Source organism: Paramisgurnus dabryanus, chromosome 7, assembly GCF_030506205.2.
Source record: "Paramisgurnus dabryanus chromosome 7, PD_genome_1.1, whole genome shotgun sequence".
NCBI lineage: Eukaryota > Metazoa > Chordata > Actinopteri > Cypriniformes > Cobitidae > Paramisgurnus > Paramisgurnus dabryanus.
Genome location: NC_133343.1, coordinates 29,845,731 through 29,863,883, shown reverse-complemented (window position 1 = coordinate 29,863,883; position 18,153 = coordinate 29,845,731). Strand labels below are relative to the sequence as shown.

Below are 18,153 nucleotides of genomic sequence, written 5' to 3'. Positions count from 1 at the left end.
TTATTTATATTCACTGCTTCTTTGGGTTTCTGTATTAAGTGCTGTGCTGGCAATGATTTCAGCTCTTAGAATCACATTGAAAAGGTTTTGTGTTGTTGTGAAGGCAGATTTTGAGGACAGATGCATACGGGTAGAAAATACAAAGCGTACTTATAACACGTGAAAGACTTTGTAACTAGCATTTCATTGTAGGCAATTTAAATTTATTTAAAGGTGCAGTGTGTAATTTTTAAAAGGATGTCTTGACAGAAATGCTAAATAATATACAAAACTATATGATCAGGGGTGTATAAAGGCCTTTCATAATAAACCGTTATGTTTTATTACCTTAGAATGAGATGTTTTTATCTACATACACCCAGGGTCCCCTTACATGGAAGGCACCATTTTGTGCCGCCATGTTTCTACAGAAGCCCTTAATGGACAAACTTTTACTACTTCGTTCTCTCCGACAATGACGTGTTTTTCCGGTGGTGGCTACGGTAGCTTCTCTAAGCGTTTCAAAAGCAAGGGGTGAGCAGTGGACTGAGCTGCAATTCGCAACCTCACCACTAGATGCCCCTAAAATGTACACACTGCAACTTTAAAAAATTGTTAGGGTATCTGTTATAAACTATTAACAAGTGTTGGACCAAATACTGCAATACTACATGCAAAATTCTTAATTACACAATCTTACATTTATTATGGGTTATGAGGTTTAATCTAAATAAATTAATTAGGCCTACTCTAAATTAATTCTGCAACACCCCAATTTTTATTATTTGAACCTGAATGGTTTTTCTTTTAAAAGAATAATAACATTAATTGAAATAAAATTGCATTGTTTGGTTTTATCTGCCAAAACGTGTTTGACAGAAAACTGAAATATAGAACTGAAATGGGGCGCACCAGATTTTCTATGTCAAAAGATGGCGCTGTTTTCAACAAATCCATGTTAGAGAATAGTAATTGAGTTAAAGGTGCCATAGAATAAAAACTGTATTTATGTGCATAGATGAATAATAAGTGTTCTGTACATGGTAATGACATATCGTGACACAACTGTCATGTTACAGTCCAGATGTACACCCCAACATGTTTACTAATGTGAACTAGCCAATCAGAGCAGAGCTCAACATTATTATTCATGACCTTTCCAAATAGGGTAAAAATTGACCATTTCATTTCAAGGACAAATCCTAGGGTATTGTAAATTGACATGTAAAAACATTTCTGGATAATTTTTGGACTTAATAAAGTTACATAGCTTCTATGTAAATATCAAAGAACAATTTTAACAGATTATGTCAATGCTTTTTTTGGCACCTTTAAAGCAAGTCATCTTGTTCTTCATAACCAACAAGTATCTCAAAATATATTTGCATGTCTGTCCTGTCCTATCATTCTGAAGTTCAGTTTGCGCTACTGGAGGTTTGGGCGTTAAGATGTCCGATTCATGGTAATGAGTCGAATCATTCGGGTGGTTCCAATGAACCGATTCAATTAATCAGTGATTTCAACTTGACAGAAGTTCCTGCTTGATTTCAGAATCAAAATAGTTTTAAAATTGACAAGGACATTTGCTTATGCAAGCTACTACACAATAAAAACCATTAACATGACAATAAGTAAAGTAAAGTAAACACAAATGTGCTGAAATGGGAATAGAGACATTGTATAGGGTAGTATATTGTCACATGTACATATTTACAGATTGTATCTACCTGGCCCTATGCAAAGGTGTTGTGTGCAGAAGTGTAGTTATGTACAATACATTTTAGTGTGAATTAAATATTTTATTAAAAATAAATTTAACTAATGGAAATTTTGCTAACTTAAACACATGTACACTTTTAATCTTTAATATTGTTTTGTTAATAGTTTATACTAATTATCTGTTTTATTACAAATAATGCTGTCACTGTGATTGTGTGAAACGTTAAAAATGTCACTAACGTCAGTTTTACACCGAATGATTTACAAAAAAAGAACTGATTCACCAGCTGATTCACCAGTTCACAAACGGCTCACGAACCGATTCATTCGCGAATTGAATCTCGGTAGTGATCACTCACATCAGCCAGCCAAACCCTAGTCGCCTGTGCCGACGATGGACGATTTGATCTGATCGAATCTGATCTACTGATAAACATGCTGCTCGATCACACACGCGTTTACCGTTTGATTTCAAGAAGAATCGATTGATTGATTGCTATGTGAAGTGAATCAGGTAAGGCTGTCTTGTTCTTATGTGTGCGTTGTGTACCCGCTGCTGTCACACAGGCTGTGTCTCAAAATCTAGTGTGCTGTCTGCCTAGACTGAACCAAAAACGTAGTTATCTAAATAGTTTGAACACTAAAGCCATGACATTGTTTAGTAAATGTTCTCTGCACAGTGGATTGCTTGAAGTCAAATATTTTACCTCAGAAGAACGGTGTGGTCGTCTCAATCTAGTGATCTGTCTTGTTAGGGAGCTCGGTTGTTTTTGAGTCACGGCCACAGTCCCGCATTGCGGCCTGCTCCGGTTTATACAGTCCATAAATCGAAATCGTGTGCTTTTTGATAATTTCTCCTCGATGTATACGCTTATCGCAGGATAATCGTGAGTGGCAGGTGTCGTGTGTTTGTGTTTAAGCGCGCGTGATGCTGGGGTCAGTTGTCAAAGATTGACCTGAGTGATGTGTGCTGGATCTGACGAACATTAAGATCTACATCTGACAGATTTGATGGTTTATTAAAAATGAGGTAAATAAGCATTGGTTTTGTCGCTCATCTGTTTAGATCTCTAGGGATGATTTGATATTTTCTGTGTGATTTAATGACACTGTTCGTTAAGAAGGAATCTGTTAGCTTAGCTCGAAGACTGCTTGACTAGCTTCCAGCAGTGTTGCCTTATAACCTGAGTCGTTTATTGTCTTTTATATGAACACACGTGTATACAGATGATTGGTATTAATAGAGAAGTAAGTTAGTGATATAAATGTGTAAATATGACGGTAGACGGTTGTGTTGTGTATAGTGAATGTTGTCTATGTAGTTAGCACGGAGGCTAATAAACACTCTGGCTACGGAAGTTAAAGAGAAAACAACAACAGAAATGGATTTAACTGTACACAAATAGAGTTACATGTATGGGCATCTGGGTGTTTTATGTATATTCATTTACCTCACTTATATGACATTTAAAAGTTAGAGATTACATTTATACAAATGCACTAAATAGTACCGTGGTAGTAATTCTGTACTATGGTAGTACTATGGTAGTACTATGGTAGTTTGTTGGAGTTACCATGTAAAAGCTTTTATGTGACTCTAATACATTTATTTGTGTTTATTTCAATATGCATCATTAAACGGGTTATATAGAGTTGATAATGTGTGTAGTTGTAATGAAAATGAGTCTTATACAGTCTTATTTTATTGTATTTCAGATGCTCATATAGTCCTTTTCTATGGTAAAATGTATAGTATAGTAAAGTACAAGGCTCTTGGAAAGTTCTAGATAATATCAGGATTGCCATATGTTTTTATAATTTGTTGAATTAAAGGGGACATATCATGAAAATCTGGCTTTTTCATGTTTAACTGCTATAATTGGGTCCCCAGTGCTTCGATTAACCTAGAAAATGTGATAAAGATCAACCCAGTAATTTAGTTTTGGTAAACCAAGCATGTGAAAAAAATAGGTCATTGAAATGTGGTTCCCCTTGTGATGTCAGATGGGGATCATCTTATAAAAACACCTTTTATGTACACTATCCAACTACAGCCCTGTCATTTAGTGCAGATCAGCTCATTTGCATTTTAAAGGACGCACCCAAAAAACGCCACATTTTTGCTCACACCTACAAAGTGTTAATTTTAACATGTTATAATAAATTAACTGTGGGGTATTTTGAGCTAAAACTTCACATACATACTCTGGGGACACCAAATATTTATTTGACATCTTTTGAAATACCTTTGCTTGTATTTTACATCAGATTAATTCAGTGGTAGATTAAACAAATCACAGTTGCTTGTGTCAGATTCTCACACAGCGCAGTGTTGTCAAAACATCATCCTGAATAGTTTATCATTGCTTGACGCAGTCCTTGACTTCACCTTCAGTAAAAGTTGTTTTGAACTGTTCATACTTTTGCAAACTTGTTTGTTTTGTTTGTGTCTCTCCTCAGGCCACGCTGAGATCCAGTTGAAGTCTCGGTCATGTACTCGGAGTGGAGGTCATTACACCTTGTGGTCCAAAGTGATCAGGGCCACCTGAGTGTGTTGCACACTTACCCGACGGGCGTAGGGCGTGAAGTGGCAAATGCAGTGGTACGTCCCCTGGGAAACAGCCTTGGAGGCGCACAGTCTGAATGCCTCCTGAAAACTGACAAGGAGGTGAGGACTGAGGAGTGTGTTTATGTGTGTGTGTGTGTGTGTGTGTGTGTGTGTGTGTGTGTGTTTGTGTAAAGACCGCCTATTTCTGTGAAAAGTCTTAAATTCAAACCTGAGACTGCAGCAGGGTCAGCAGGCCGGCTGCTAACCATGAATTATTTCTGAATAAATGCAACCTGTTAACTATTAACTGTTATGCTGCTTAGTTGAAGAGAAACCTCAGGGCGTTCTGGTAGAGACCATTCAAGGAGTTGACAGTCACCGCTGAGATTGTTGACAATTATAACCAAACCCCAACATAAAATGTTTGGAGTAATTTGAGGAATGCGTTTAATAACTAATGTCACAGTGCAAAAGACTTTACTTCTGATATACTGTGGTGCTGAAAGATTACCATGAATACCATAGTATTTCTGTAGTATTCCAGAGTACTTTATTGGTCCTGCGATGGCAGCGTTGTGATACTGGGAGTTTCTCTCAGTTGTATGTCTGTGTGTCTTGACCAGCACTGTCCTTAAAGTTTCAGTTTCTTTCATATGTGCATGATCTGGAATGTAAATGAGGATGTTCATCCATTTAGTACCTGTGATGTTTGTTCATTTAAATGTCTGTGTCTGTTAAAGTTGATGTTTACTTCTCTAATTTGTTTGTTTGTGTATCTGGGTGGGTTAAAAATCATGTGTGTGTGTGTGTGTGTGTGTGTGACTTCCCCTCTGTATCTCATTGTGCTTGTAGTTCCTGTAGGCTTCTGTATACTGTGATAAGAACAGAAGGATATCCTGTTAATTCCCTTTTCACCTCTGATTTGTTTTTCTTGACCTCTCCCCCTCCAACACGGTTCTTCTGATCCAGTTTAATGCCAGCTGATGGTGATCCCACTGAAAAGCGCTGGTTAAAGGTGCAGTGTGTAAGCCATATTTTTAGTGTTGTATGAAGACCTTACATAATGAGTTTCATTGTTTTAATTACCTTACAATGAGCCATTTCTATCTACATTTAACGCGGGTCCCCTTACATGGAAGTGACCATTTTGTGCATTCATGTTTCTACGGTAGCCCTAAATAGACAAACTGCTCTACAGAGAGGGTCACTATGTTGTCTCAGACGACGACGTGTTAGTGCTGTGGCAGCTACCGTAGCTTTTCTATGCGCTTCGAAAGGGAGGGGTAAGTGGTCGACCTGGTCTTTGGTTGCAATGTGCAATCATGGACAATCTACACACTGCACCTTTAACCTCTTGAAAAGCACCCCCACTCTGGCCCAAACCATGAAAATACCTACTTTCACTAAAAGGGTTTAGTTAAGTTAAAAGTTAGAGAGGCTGAAGTACATTGTAATAAATATTTTTTGTAAAATTTGTATACTTTTTTAATACTAAAACTTTTAATGATAAATATGTGTGTGAAACCTAGAAATGCAATGATGCCAGAGCCACAAATCTAAAGAATTTATGTTTCACGTTTGAGGTCAATAGGCCCAAAAATTAGGTTTTTGCAAGGGTTTTTGTAAGACTAGTGCCTTTTCTAAGTGCCAGTCAGCCCCAAAATAAAAGTCTTTTGTTTACATGCATACACGTTTGTTCCTATAATTATTTATCCTTATGTTAGCGTATAAAATGCAGTTTCCACACCAGACAATAAAACATCACACATAGATCGTTGGATTCGTTATCTTATTGGCTACACGTTCTGTCTATCATTATGTTCCATAAAGTCATTGGAGGAATGAGAAAGTCAAATGACGTCACAGTTTTTGACAGTGCTGTTCGGATATTATGTATTATACACCCGCCTACTTTTTAAAACAAAGTTTGAACGTGGGTGTAATCTCATAAACAGTGTTATGACGTAAATAGTCCTCAGATTGTATATTATATTCTATTACAAGATTTTCATGCGAAATCTGATGTAAACAACAGAAAATATATCTATATTTCACGAATTATATGCATTTGTGGACAAAAATGGTCATTGGATGTATTCTATTAGATTGTTTTTATGAGTTATTCACACATCTAAAAACAGACTGGATTCAATTTGCGATCATTACTGTATATCAACATGAAGGTAAGAAGTCCCGTTTATATTTTGCATGTTGTCATCTGGACTTCTGTCACAAAATACTATATTTGTAATGCTAGAGCATCTGTATCTCGATACAGAGACCATACACTGATGCTAAACCCGTAGACCTTTTAAATGATGTATAGTATATATGTATATAATATAATATGTTAATATTATTAATGTTTGTAGACAGTAGACTATATAGATATCGTTTGCAGCATTAAAAAAAACGAAGTCATCTCGCCCACGAACTAGTGCGCGTCGAGAGGTTAAACAACACATCATTGAGCAATTGACTGTGTTTTTCTGGCATAATCTAACCTAATATATAATTCAATGATATAGTGCTCTGTCTCATCAATTTTTTGCTTATGTTGTTAGTAATGTTTGTATTGACTTACAATTCCTTAAAGTAGGGTTAGGGATTTGAACTTTAAATTCATTTAGGAAAATAGCACTTGCGAATGAGTAAATGTAAATAGGAACAAAAACCCTTTGGAATCTTTTAATCCCAATATGATGCTGAAAAATTGTAGAAGTGTTAAAATGTTGATCTATTTTTTTATGCATTTTGGACTTTATGATAACATGATGGTAATGTAAGAGCCACATAGGAATAATTTCATTTAAAATAATAATTTAGTAAAATTAATAAGAAAATATTTCATTAAAATTCATAAGATATTTTTGCTTTAAAATGCATATTTAGTAATGTTTAAATCTGATAACATTTAGTTATTTTGAGCTTCCAGTCAGATCGCACTACGTCATAACGCATGCGATTGAATGTGTTCAGTTAGTTTGAAGTTAGATATGATGGAAGCAACACAGTTTTTTGACCGTGCATACCATGTCTACTATGTAACAGCTTTTATTTATGTTTTGGAGGTAAACATTTAAAACGAAGATCGTGGTTTGCTCGTGTTTCAAATACTGGTTAAATTTGACTGACTTCAAAAGGTGGTACAAAAGAATAAGAAGCAAATAAGTGCCATTACATAGTCAAAAAACTTGCTAATCAGAGATCGACGCTGGATTACCTGGATAAAGGAGGACGTTGCTAGCTTGTTGTTGGATAAGGAGACAGCGGATTGGACTTTTTCGCCACAAACAAGTGTCAACGAGTTGATGCCAGCTTACACGCGTCGGATCGATACCAATCGGCAGTTTCACCGCTGTTTGTTCGGCTTTCCTCAGCTTCGTTAGCTAACGGCTAGTCAACGGAGAAGTAACGCTGCACGCTGAAGTGGGGACTTTTTTTCTTAAAAATACGTGAGACGCACAAGAAAATAATGAGTGACTTTGGAAGAGAAAAAAGGTATGACAACTTTTACCTGTAAAACGTATGCTCATAGCAAGCTCAGTTCAGTCAATGTGGAGTTATGGCGATCTTTTAGAAGTTGTTTTGCACTCGGTTAATTGAAGAAAGTGTTTGAAACGTTTGCATACGACTAAAGCGTTAACTCTGCTATTTGTAAGATGGCTGAAGGAAATGAACAAAGATGTTTTGAGGATACAATGGAAAAGGGAAGGTCACATAAGATGACAGAGAAGGCTTTAGAAGAGAGATTGCAGAGGTTCATTGCATTGAGAAGAAGAACATTAGGAATTCTGACAAGCAAAAGAAAGGAGTTGGAAACAATGATGAGTGATGCTCAAAATTTACAAAGGGTGAAATACATGATGGAAAATGATTTTGCAACATCACTAAATGAGTTTAAACGGCTCAACAACGAAGTTGCTAATCTTTTGACTGAAAATGAAAAAATGGATGATCAAGAGATCTGGTTTGAACCTAAAATGGCAGCAATAAGAGGATTTATGAAAAAGACAAAAAATTGGATTGCAGCTGAGCATGAACTCAGCCAGCCAGTGGAAAAGGTGCTGCAAAAAGAACCAAATTTGGTTGATTATCTGCAAGAAACTGTTAAACCAAATGACAGTGTTTCACAGGTTGGGGTCAGTGATGTCACACATGCCAGCCTGCGTAGATCACAAATAAGTCGCACCTCAGCTGTGTCACGAGTATCGTCAGCAAGAGCTAGACAGGAAGCGGAACATGCAGCCCTGCTCGAACGTGCCGCAGCACTAAAGAAAATGCAACAGCTTGAGTTTGAGGCAGCTAAAATCAAAGCTGAAAAGGAAGAGTTAGTGCTGGAAACTGCGTTAGCTGAGAGTAAAGCAAAATTAAGGGTGCTTAAGGAATATGAAAGATCTGAAGATGGTTTAAGTAGTTACGCGGCAGTGCAAAAGCCTCAAGATGGACATGTGATGGAAAGAGCTAGCATTTTGCTTCCACAGCAAGCTAATACGGGCACTCATGTTCAATCACATACACAGCACTCTCAAATACAACAACAATCTCAAACAGTCTTCAATTATGTGTCTAATGCTCAATCTAACAAAGGTGACGACATAATAGCGGTTATGCAAAAACAGAATGTGATCACTGAGCTACTAGTAAAACAACAGCAGCTATCTCATCTTCCAACCAAGGACATTCCTGTGTTCAAGGGTGATGCTCTACAATACAAGTCTTTCATGAGGGCGTTTGAGCACGCAATAGAGCAGAAAACCAGCAATGATCAAGACAAACTGTACTTTTTGGAACAATTTACGGCCGGTGAACCTCAAGAGCTTGTTCGCAGCTGTGCTCATATGACGCCAAACAAAGGCTACTGCGAGGCGAAGCGACTACTTCATAAGCACTATGGGGATGAATTACGGATTGCCAGCGCGTACATTGACAAAGCACTCAAATGGCCTCAAGTAAAATCTGATGATGGGAAAGCATTGAGCGCTTATGCAATGTTTTTGATTGGATGTCGCAATACTATGGAAGACATTGAATTCCTAGAGGAGATGGATAACCCAACCAATTTAAGGACAGTGGTGTCTAAGCTACCATATAAATTGAAAGAACGTTGGCGTGCTGAAGCTTATGACATAAAAGAGCGAAGAGGTGGGAGAGCAAGGTTTGTTGATTTGGTAAATTACATAGACCGCCAAGCTAGAATAGCGATGGATCCCCTCTTTGGTAATATCTCAGACAGCCGTCCAATCTCAAGTGGAAAGATTGAACAAAAAGAAAAATATCATGGAAGGAAAGAGGTCCGTGGAAGCAGTTTCGCAACAAATGTTTTCACCGAAGGCAAAGGGCCTCAAGAAATGCATGTTAAGCCAGCAAATATCAGTAAACCTGTGAGTGCCTTTGAGAAGCCGTGTTTGTACTGCCAGCAATCACATACCCTTGCTTCATGCAGCAAAATCAAACAACAACCACATAAGGAGCGCGTGGATTTCTTAAAACTGAAGGGCTTGTGTTTTGGATGCTTAGTTCCAGGTCATCTTAGCAAATTCTGCAAAAGAAGAATTGAGTGTAAAGAGTGTGCTTTAAAGCATCCAGACATTCTGCACATAATAAAGGAAAAGGAAGAAGGTTCTGTCTTACCTGAAAAGAAAGATGCTCGACATGGAAGTGAAGTATCTTGTGCTCAAGTTTCTATTCTGCAAGAATCCTGTAGCCTCACGGGGGCCGGAGAAGCGGAATGTGTGCTGTCAATAGTACCGGTAAAGATCAAATCGAAAAGGAGTGACAAGTGTGTTGAAACGTACGCCTTTCTGGACCCGGGAAGCACAGCAACGTTCTGCACAGAAGACCTGCAAAAGAAATTAAACGTGAAAGGGAAACCAACACGAATACTGCTTAGCACTATGGGTGAAGACAAACCTGGAGGACAAAAGCTCATGAACAGTTTCGTCATATCAGACTTGGAAGTGTGCGGGCTGGAGGACACCAAGTTCATTGAGCTTCCAAAGGTGTTTACTCATAGCAACATACCTGTTCATATCGAAAACATACCTAAAAGGTCAGATATCCAGAAGTGGCCTTATTTAAATGAAGTACGCTTGCCAGAGATAAAAGCGGATGTAGGCCTGCTTATTGGAGCTAACTGTTCAAGAGCAATGGAACCATGGCATGTTATTAATGCAAAGGATGGAGGCCCTTATGCTGTGAAGACTGCCATAGGCTGGGTTGTGAACGGACCTGTAAGAAAGGAACTGAATGATGCAATGAATGAAACGCCTACCTTTTCTGTAAACAGAATTTCTGTGATGGAGATTGAGAAACTACTGGTCCAACAGTATAACACTGACTTTCCAGAGCGTTACTATGATGATCGAATGGAGATGTCTTGTGAAGACAAACAATTTTTGCAGTCTGTACAGAAAACCACACTTTTTGAGAACGGACATTACAGCATTGGACTGCCATTAAGGAATGAGAAGCTCCAAATGCCTAATAACCGTTGTGTGGCGGAACAGCGCATAGCTTGTTTGCTTAGAAAATTCAAGAAGAATCCTGAATTTTTTGAAGAATACAAAAGCTTCATGGAGACCATCATTGACAAAGGCTACGCTGTCCAAGTTCCAGTCCAACAGCTGAAACGTGATGACAACAGGCTGTTTTACATACCACATCACGGGGTGTATCACCCGAAGAAAAATAAGTTGCGGGTGGTCTTCGACTGCACAGCTTCGTTTCAAGATAGGTCTCTAAATAGTGAACTGCTCCAAGGACCTGACCTGACCAACACGTTAATTGGTGTGCTTTTAAGATTCCGTGAGGAGCCAGTAGCTATAATGGCGGACATCGAGTCGATGTTTTACCAGGTCAAGGTGCCGGAACGTGACGCAGACCTACTCCGTTTTCTTTGGTGGCCCAATGGCAAGTTGAACGAGCCTATGAAGGAATTTCGAATGACTGTGCACCTCTTCGGAGCCACTTCTTCACCAAGTGTTGCCTCATATGCACTAAAAAGAACTGCTGAAGATCACAAGGCTGATGTATCTCCAGAAGCTGTTCAGACAGTTCTGCGCAACTTCTACGTAGATGACTGTTTGAAAAGTGTAGCTAAAGAAGAAGATGCGGTGACCCTGGCTAGAGATCTTCGTACCTTGTGTGCCAGTGGAGGCTTCACTCTAACAAAGTGGGTGAGCAATAGCAGGAAGGTGTTAATGACAATCCCTGAAGTGCATAGAGCCAGTGAAGTGAAGGACTTGGATCTAAGACATGACGCTTTGACAGTCGAGAGGACCCTCGGTGTTCAGTGGGACACTGAAACCGATACTTTCACCTACAGTATGAAGCTGCAAGACAAGCCAATGACCAGAAGAGGAATTTTATCAGTCGTGAATTCCATCTACGACCCCCTTGGCTTTCTGGCTCCAGTCATCTTGCCCGCTAAACTCCTGTTGAAAGATCTTTGTAAAGAACAATACGGATGGGATGAGAACATTGGTGGAAAACACGCTGAAGTTTGGAAAAGATGGATCGAAGATGTCAGTCATCTATCTACCTTCCATGTGAGCAGGTGTTTGAAGCCTAAAGATTTTGGTTGCACTGCAGTAGCACAGTTACATCATTTTTCAGATGCTTCTGAGTCTGCATACGGCACTGTGTCCTATCTGCTGTTAGAGAATAGCCAAGGTGAGAAACGATGTGCATTCCTCATGGGGAAGGCAAGAGTGGCTCCACTCAAACTGGTCACTATTCCCAGACTCGAGTTGACCGCAGCAGTTGTCGCTGTTAAAATGGATAAGATGTTACATCAAGAGCTTCAAGTTCCATTGCAACAATCTATTTTTTGGACAGACAGTACTACTGTGCTCAGATATATTGACAGTGACTCTGCTCGTCTCAAAACTTTCGTTGCAAACAGAATCTCGTTGATCCGAGAAGCAACCAAGCCATCACAGTGGAAGTATGTCAGAACAACAGAAAATCCTGCAGATCAAGCCAGTAGGGGCCTGAAAGCTAAAAGCTTGATGCAAGGAGGAACATGGATCAATGGGCCGGCCTTCTTGCTGGACAAGGAACGTGACTGGCCGGAACAACCTGTGCAAAGGAAGGAAAGCCTTCAAAATGATCCGGAAGTCAAGAAAGGAGCTACAGTCAACATGATTAATGTCAAGGAAAACATGAATCCAATTGACAAACTAATCAGCTATTACTCAGACTGGCATAAACTAAAAAGAGCATTTGCCTGGATTTTAAAGGTGAAGGAAAATCTGTGGAAACTGAAAGAGGAAAGAAAGGAAATATCAAGAAAGATCAGGGAAACTGAAAAGGACCCTGAAAAGGAAAGATCAAAATTGGAACAACAAATGAAGAAATTCAAAGCAACAAAAAATAAATCACTTACTTTGGATGATCTGATTGTCGCAGAATCAGAAATAATCAAATTCAGTCAAAGACAGCAGTTTGGAGAAGAAATCAAAGTGCTGGAGAAAGGTAAACAGCTCAGTCATAGCAGTCAACTGTTCAAATTGGATCCGATTCTTCAAGATGACACGTTAAGGGTTGGTGGAAGACTCAACAAGTCTGCCATGCCAGAAAACGCTAAATGTCCAGCAATTATTTCAAAGCACAGCAAAGTTGCAACATTGATTTTGAGAGACATACACCAAAGAACAGGACACTGTGGACGCAGCTATGTCTTAGCACAACTGAGATGCAGATACTGGATCCCACAAGCCAATTCTGCAATTCGAAAGATAATCAACAAATGTACAGTGTGCCGCAGGATTAATGGAAAGGTTGGTGAGCAAAAGATGGCAAACCTGCCTGAAGATAGGCTCTTGCCAGATAAGCCTCCTTTCACAAATACCGGTGTTGATTTCTTTGGGCCGTTTGATGTCAAGCGGGGCCGAAATACAGTCAAAAGGTACGGTGTGATGTTCACTTGTCTCACTCTCAGAGCGGTGCACATTGAAGTTGCAGATAGCCTCGACACAGACTCCTGTATTAATGCAATTCGTCGCTTTATGTGCAGGAGAGGTCAAGTTACCATCATGCGTTCTGACAATGGCACAAATTTTGTGGCCGCTGAAAGAGAGTTGAGAGAAGCCATTCAACAGCTGGATAATGACAAGATTGAAAAGGCCTTGCAACCAAAGGGAATAAAGTGGATATTCAATAGCCCAGCTGCTTCGCACCAAGGCGGGATTTGGGAAAGACAAATTCGGACTGTGCGAAAAATCTTAAATTCCCTTTTGAAAGAGCAAGCAGTGAACGATGATTGTCTTCTGACAATAATGTGTGAGGTTGAAAGCATCATCAACGGTAGGCCACTTACAACAATGTCAGATGACGTGAATGACGTAGAACCTCTAACACCCAATCATTTACTGCTGTTGAAATCTCAACCCAAAATGCCTCCAGGGATTTTCAGCAAAGATGACATGTACACAAGAAAGAGATGGAAGCAAGTTCAATATCTTGTGGATTTATTTTGGACTAGATGGACCCGTGAATACCTTCCACTTCTTCAAGAGCGCCAGAAATGGCTAAAGCCAAAAAGAAACTTCATGACGGGAGATGTTGTGTTACTAGTGGATAGCTCTTCCCCACGAAACTCCTGGCTCATGGGAAGGGTAGTTGAAACGTTGCCAGACTCCAATGGAATAGTGCGAAGAGTGAGGATAAAGACCAAGACCAACACTCTGGAAAGGCCTATTAACAAACTGTGCTTGTTGGAAGAGGCGACGTCAGAAGAGTGAAGAAAGAAGAAACCAGTTGATAATTTATGGGAAAAAAGTTTGGCTCTTTGTGTTTAAGTTTATAATTGCTTAGTCCTCTTGCCTAACCAATTAGGGGCCGGGTAATGTAAGAGCCACATAGGAATAATTTCATTTAAAATAATAATTTAGTAAAATTAATAAGAAAATATTTCATTAAAATTCATAAGATATTTTTGCTTTAAAATGCATATTTAGTAATGTTTAAATCTGATAACATTTAGTTATTTTGAGCTTCCAGTCAGATCGCACTACGTCATAACGCATGCGATTGAATGTGTTCAGTTAGTTTGAAGTTAGATATGATGGAAGCAACACAGTTTTTTGACCGTGCATACCATGTCTACTATGTAACAGCTTTTATTTATGTTTTGGAGGTAAACATTTAAAACGAAGATCGTGGTTTGCTCGTGTTTCAAATACTGGTTAAATTTGACTGACTTCAAAAGGTGGTACAAAAGAATAAGAAGCAAATAAGTGCCATTACAATAATCATGGATAACATCAAAGTATCCATGATTCTGCTTTTTTGTTTCATCTCAAGACAAAGTTCTCTTTTTTTATTGGGTCGATGCTGTCGTTCTGATCCTCAGGTCAAATGGACCATGGAGGTTCTGTGTTACGGCCTGACGCTCCCACTGGATGGAGATACAGTGAAGTTGTGTGTGGATGTCTACACAGACTGGATAATGGCCCTGGTTTCTCCAAGAGATTCCATACCACCGCCCATCATCAAAGAACCCAATCTCTATGTTCAGACCATCCTCAAACACCTGCACAACCTTTTCCTTCCCAGGTGTGCATTAATTACCCATGATTCAACTGTGCAATAGTTCACTAACAGTATCTGTGGTATTTTCTCACAGAGGATAGGTGTGGCATACTTGCACTTCCTGTTTCTGATCTAGGTGGAGCGAGTGTGAATGTTTCTGAAATGCTTTGTTTCTTTCAGACCAGAACACTTCAGTCTGATGCACTTTAAATTGTGTCAGCAAGTGCTATCTGCCGTGCAGAAGTTGGCGCGGGACTCGCCCGGTATGGCCAGAGAGACCTGGGAGGTGCTCCTACTTTTCCTGCTCCGCATCAATGACACGCTACTGGCGCCGCCCACTGTGGGAGGTCCGTATTCTTAACATCCATGGGCAAACGCCCTGTTTTCCCTCCAGTATAGAAGAGTATTTCACAACATCTCAGACTGACTAACATCCAAATGAGAGCAGGTGCACGTTTGCATCTAAACAAACATTATGGGTGCAGTATGCTAATGAACCTCCCGTGAAGTCAAAGTGTTCAGTCAGCATATGTAGAAACTTTGATCCCACAGAAAATTTAGTTTGGTTACCTTAGATCAAAATGACTTAACTTCAAATATACCTTATATATGAACAAGACTGTATTGCTTGGGTGTTCTGACAGGCATCAATTTTTGTCTTCTGCAGGTGGAATAGCAGAGAAGCTGGCAGAGAAGTTGATCAGCGTGTTATTCGAGGTTTGGTTTCTGGCCTGCACACGCTGTTTTCCCACACCACCCTATTGGAAGACGGCACGAGAGATGCTGGCCAATTGGAGACACCACCCGCCTGTAGTGGAGCAGTGGAGTAAAGTTATCGCCGCTCTGACATCCAGGTACTTCATCAGTAGTGATATAAAAATGTACAGCATCTGCAGATTATCATTGATTTAAAATTGACAGCATCTGCACAGAGTTAAGTTATCTGCATGTTAAGGTTAAAGCGCACAACACAACTGCAGGATATCATACAGTCAACTATTGATCCATTGCTGTACACTTTCTATAAAGATTTTTGTAAATGTATTTTATAAAATTGTCCCACACATGATGTTAGAGAAGATAAATGCTCATTTTTGTCAAAATTCGTAAATAAATGTGGTGCTGTGTTGTCAATGCTATCAGTATTTTTAGTCCTTCTGTCATTCTTCTGCAGGTTGCTGAGGTTCATGTATGGCCCATCGTTTCCTCTGTTTAAAGTGCCGGAGGAGGACGCTAGTCTCATCCCAGCTGAGATGGACAATGATTGTGTGTCACAGACGTGGTATCGCTTTCTGCACATGCTCAGGTCTGCAACAGAATCTCATCCTTACATCTCATCTTTAAAACAATCTGCACACATATTCATGGATGCTTAATTATCTCTTTCTCTCTCATGTCAGTAATCCTGTGGACCTGAGTAATCCTGTTATAGTGAGCTCCACTCCAAAGTTTCAGGAGCAGTTATTGGGAGGTAACAGTGTCCCACATGAGGTCTTGCAACACCCCTGCCTCAAACAACTGCCTCAGATCTTCTTCAGAGCAATGAGAGGAGTCAGCTGTCTCGTGGACGCGTTCCTTGGTAAGACCGACAACTTCACCTTTAGGCTGAATGATTTGTTTGTGTATATTTACATGATTCCAACAGAAAACAACATAGTCGTCTAAACTCGCTTTTCCATTGTGTGGTATGACGCTGGCTTTACTTATCGGCTCGTCTTACTATTCAATGGATAGCGCCATAATAACATAAACTATGTTCCATGATACACAATACTTTTTGAGGCATGTGCTGTATTGTTTTAATGAGTTCCAGTTTTATCACAATGAGCTTGAGATCATTTATTAAATGATTTTATTGCAGTGCTCTTAATGTGGATGTGTGTGCCATTGTTTGTTGTTTACTCCTCATTAGCTGTATTGTTTGACTGTCTTTCCGTTTCTCAGGTGTTGCTGTTTCTAAGAAACTCCAGTGTTTTGCAATTCTGCCTTCTTATGGTACTCTTGTAATTCTGTGATATTTATACCAGGGGTTTTCAAACTGGGGTCTGGGGACCCGGGGACCCCCAGAAGGTTCCAAGGCCCCCCCCCTAAAAATCTCAAGAAGTAAAAGGTGAACTGTGTAGCTAATTATTTAAGTTAGTAAATAATTTGCGGTCCTTATATCTATTTCTCTAGCATCGTTTAAATGTTTATTGATAAAAAAGATGGATAAATATATTTTAGGACAGTGGTCCCTCGCTATAGATTCATTATATGTTGGGGTCCCTGCCATCATAAAGTTTGAAAAACCCCTGATTTATGCTACCTGATCATCTGTGCTGTAGAATTACAAAGCACTCTCTGGTTTATTCCCAGCAATCAATTTGCATTTAAATAACATCTAATAGCCGTCTAAACGCAGCCCAGATGTCTAGGCTTAAACAAGGCAAAATCTGGGCTGTCAGTGAAAATTTTAATAGATTTTTTACCATAGCCCAAAAAAATAAAATACATTCATAAATGAAAGCAAACAGATGGTAATCACTGTTGACTTTGCTTACATGATTGAATATCAGACATCTCATCTCAAGTTAATGGCAATAACGACATGTAACCAAATTCAAGTTTACTTCGGCTAGAAATGGGTTCCTCATAGGCAAACTACATCAGTGTTAACCTAGTCCTAGATGGTGAAATGACAGCTGTTGCTTGCTGGGTTGTATCCAGAGTCAAGTAGCAGACAGCAGTCAAAGAAAATGTAAATGGTTTTCAACTAGTACACGTACAAGTTTGTGCTCTGCCATGTACATGTTTATTATACCAAAATCTATCATTATTATATTTTATATTTAATAATACATTTTCAAATATATGTATAATATATAAGTATTTGTTCCAGAATTAATTTTACTCCGAGAAACTATCAAACTTAACATCCTAGTTACACAAATCACATCCGTACGGCCCTTTGAAACCATTTTATTTTTTTCCCAAATTCCGTGTTTTTGTTTAAATTTTTCTGGATTCAGGTTTGAATGGTTAAATTAAATTTCAGTTGTCAAAAAGCATAACTTATCAACTGAAAACATTAAACTAATACATTTTAACAACAATTTATTAAAAGTTTTATTTAAAATGACATATTGGCCGATGTATTTTGGCTGTCACTGTAACCTACATAACCTCCTTCACAATTAATATCTTTTAACTCATCTTCTTTTACTTTTCAGGCATCTGTATTAAACGTAAATATATAAGTTTATTTTATATAAGAAATTGTCAGTCAACAATCTATAATTTAACATTAGCAATACATACAAATAAAACTGCACAGTCCTCTCTGTATGAATTAAGTGTGCAACTGCACGGATTTTCATTATTTTTTGGTGTGT

At 38.9% G+C, this 18,153-nt stretch overlaps 1 protein-coding gene across 7 annotated transcripts in view; it reads left to right on the top strand.

Moving 5' to 3' along the window:
* Positions 1–2,040: 2,040 nt before the first annotated feature.
* The window catches only part of ralgapb (Ral GTPase activating protein non-catalytic subunit beta), a 39,448-nt gene continuing 23,335 nt past the window's right edge, over positions 2,041–18,153 (top strand). For all 7 annotated transcript variants that reach the window (XM_065272487.1, XM_065272488.1, XM_065272486.1 and 4 more), the window contains exons 1-7: positions 2,041–2,212; positions 4,159–4,366; positions 14,604–14,806; positions 14,963–15,129; positions 15,450–15,636; positions 15,957–16,088; positions 16,183–16,361. In XM_065272487.1, coding sequence (XP_065128559.1) covers positions 4,190–4,366; positions 14,604–14,806; positions 14,963–15,129; positions 15,450–15,636; positions 15,957–16,088; positions 16,183–16,361 — 1,045 coding nt within the window. In that variant the 5' untranslated portion in view covers positions 2,041–2,212; positions 4,159–4,189. The remainder of the gene's footprint in view (positions 2,213–4,158; positions 4,367–14,603; positions 14,807–14,962; positions 15,130–15,449; positions 15,637–15,956; positions 16,089–16,182; positions 16,362–18,153) is intronic.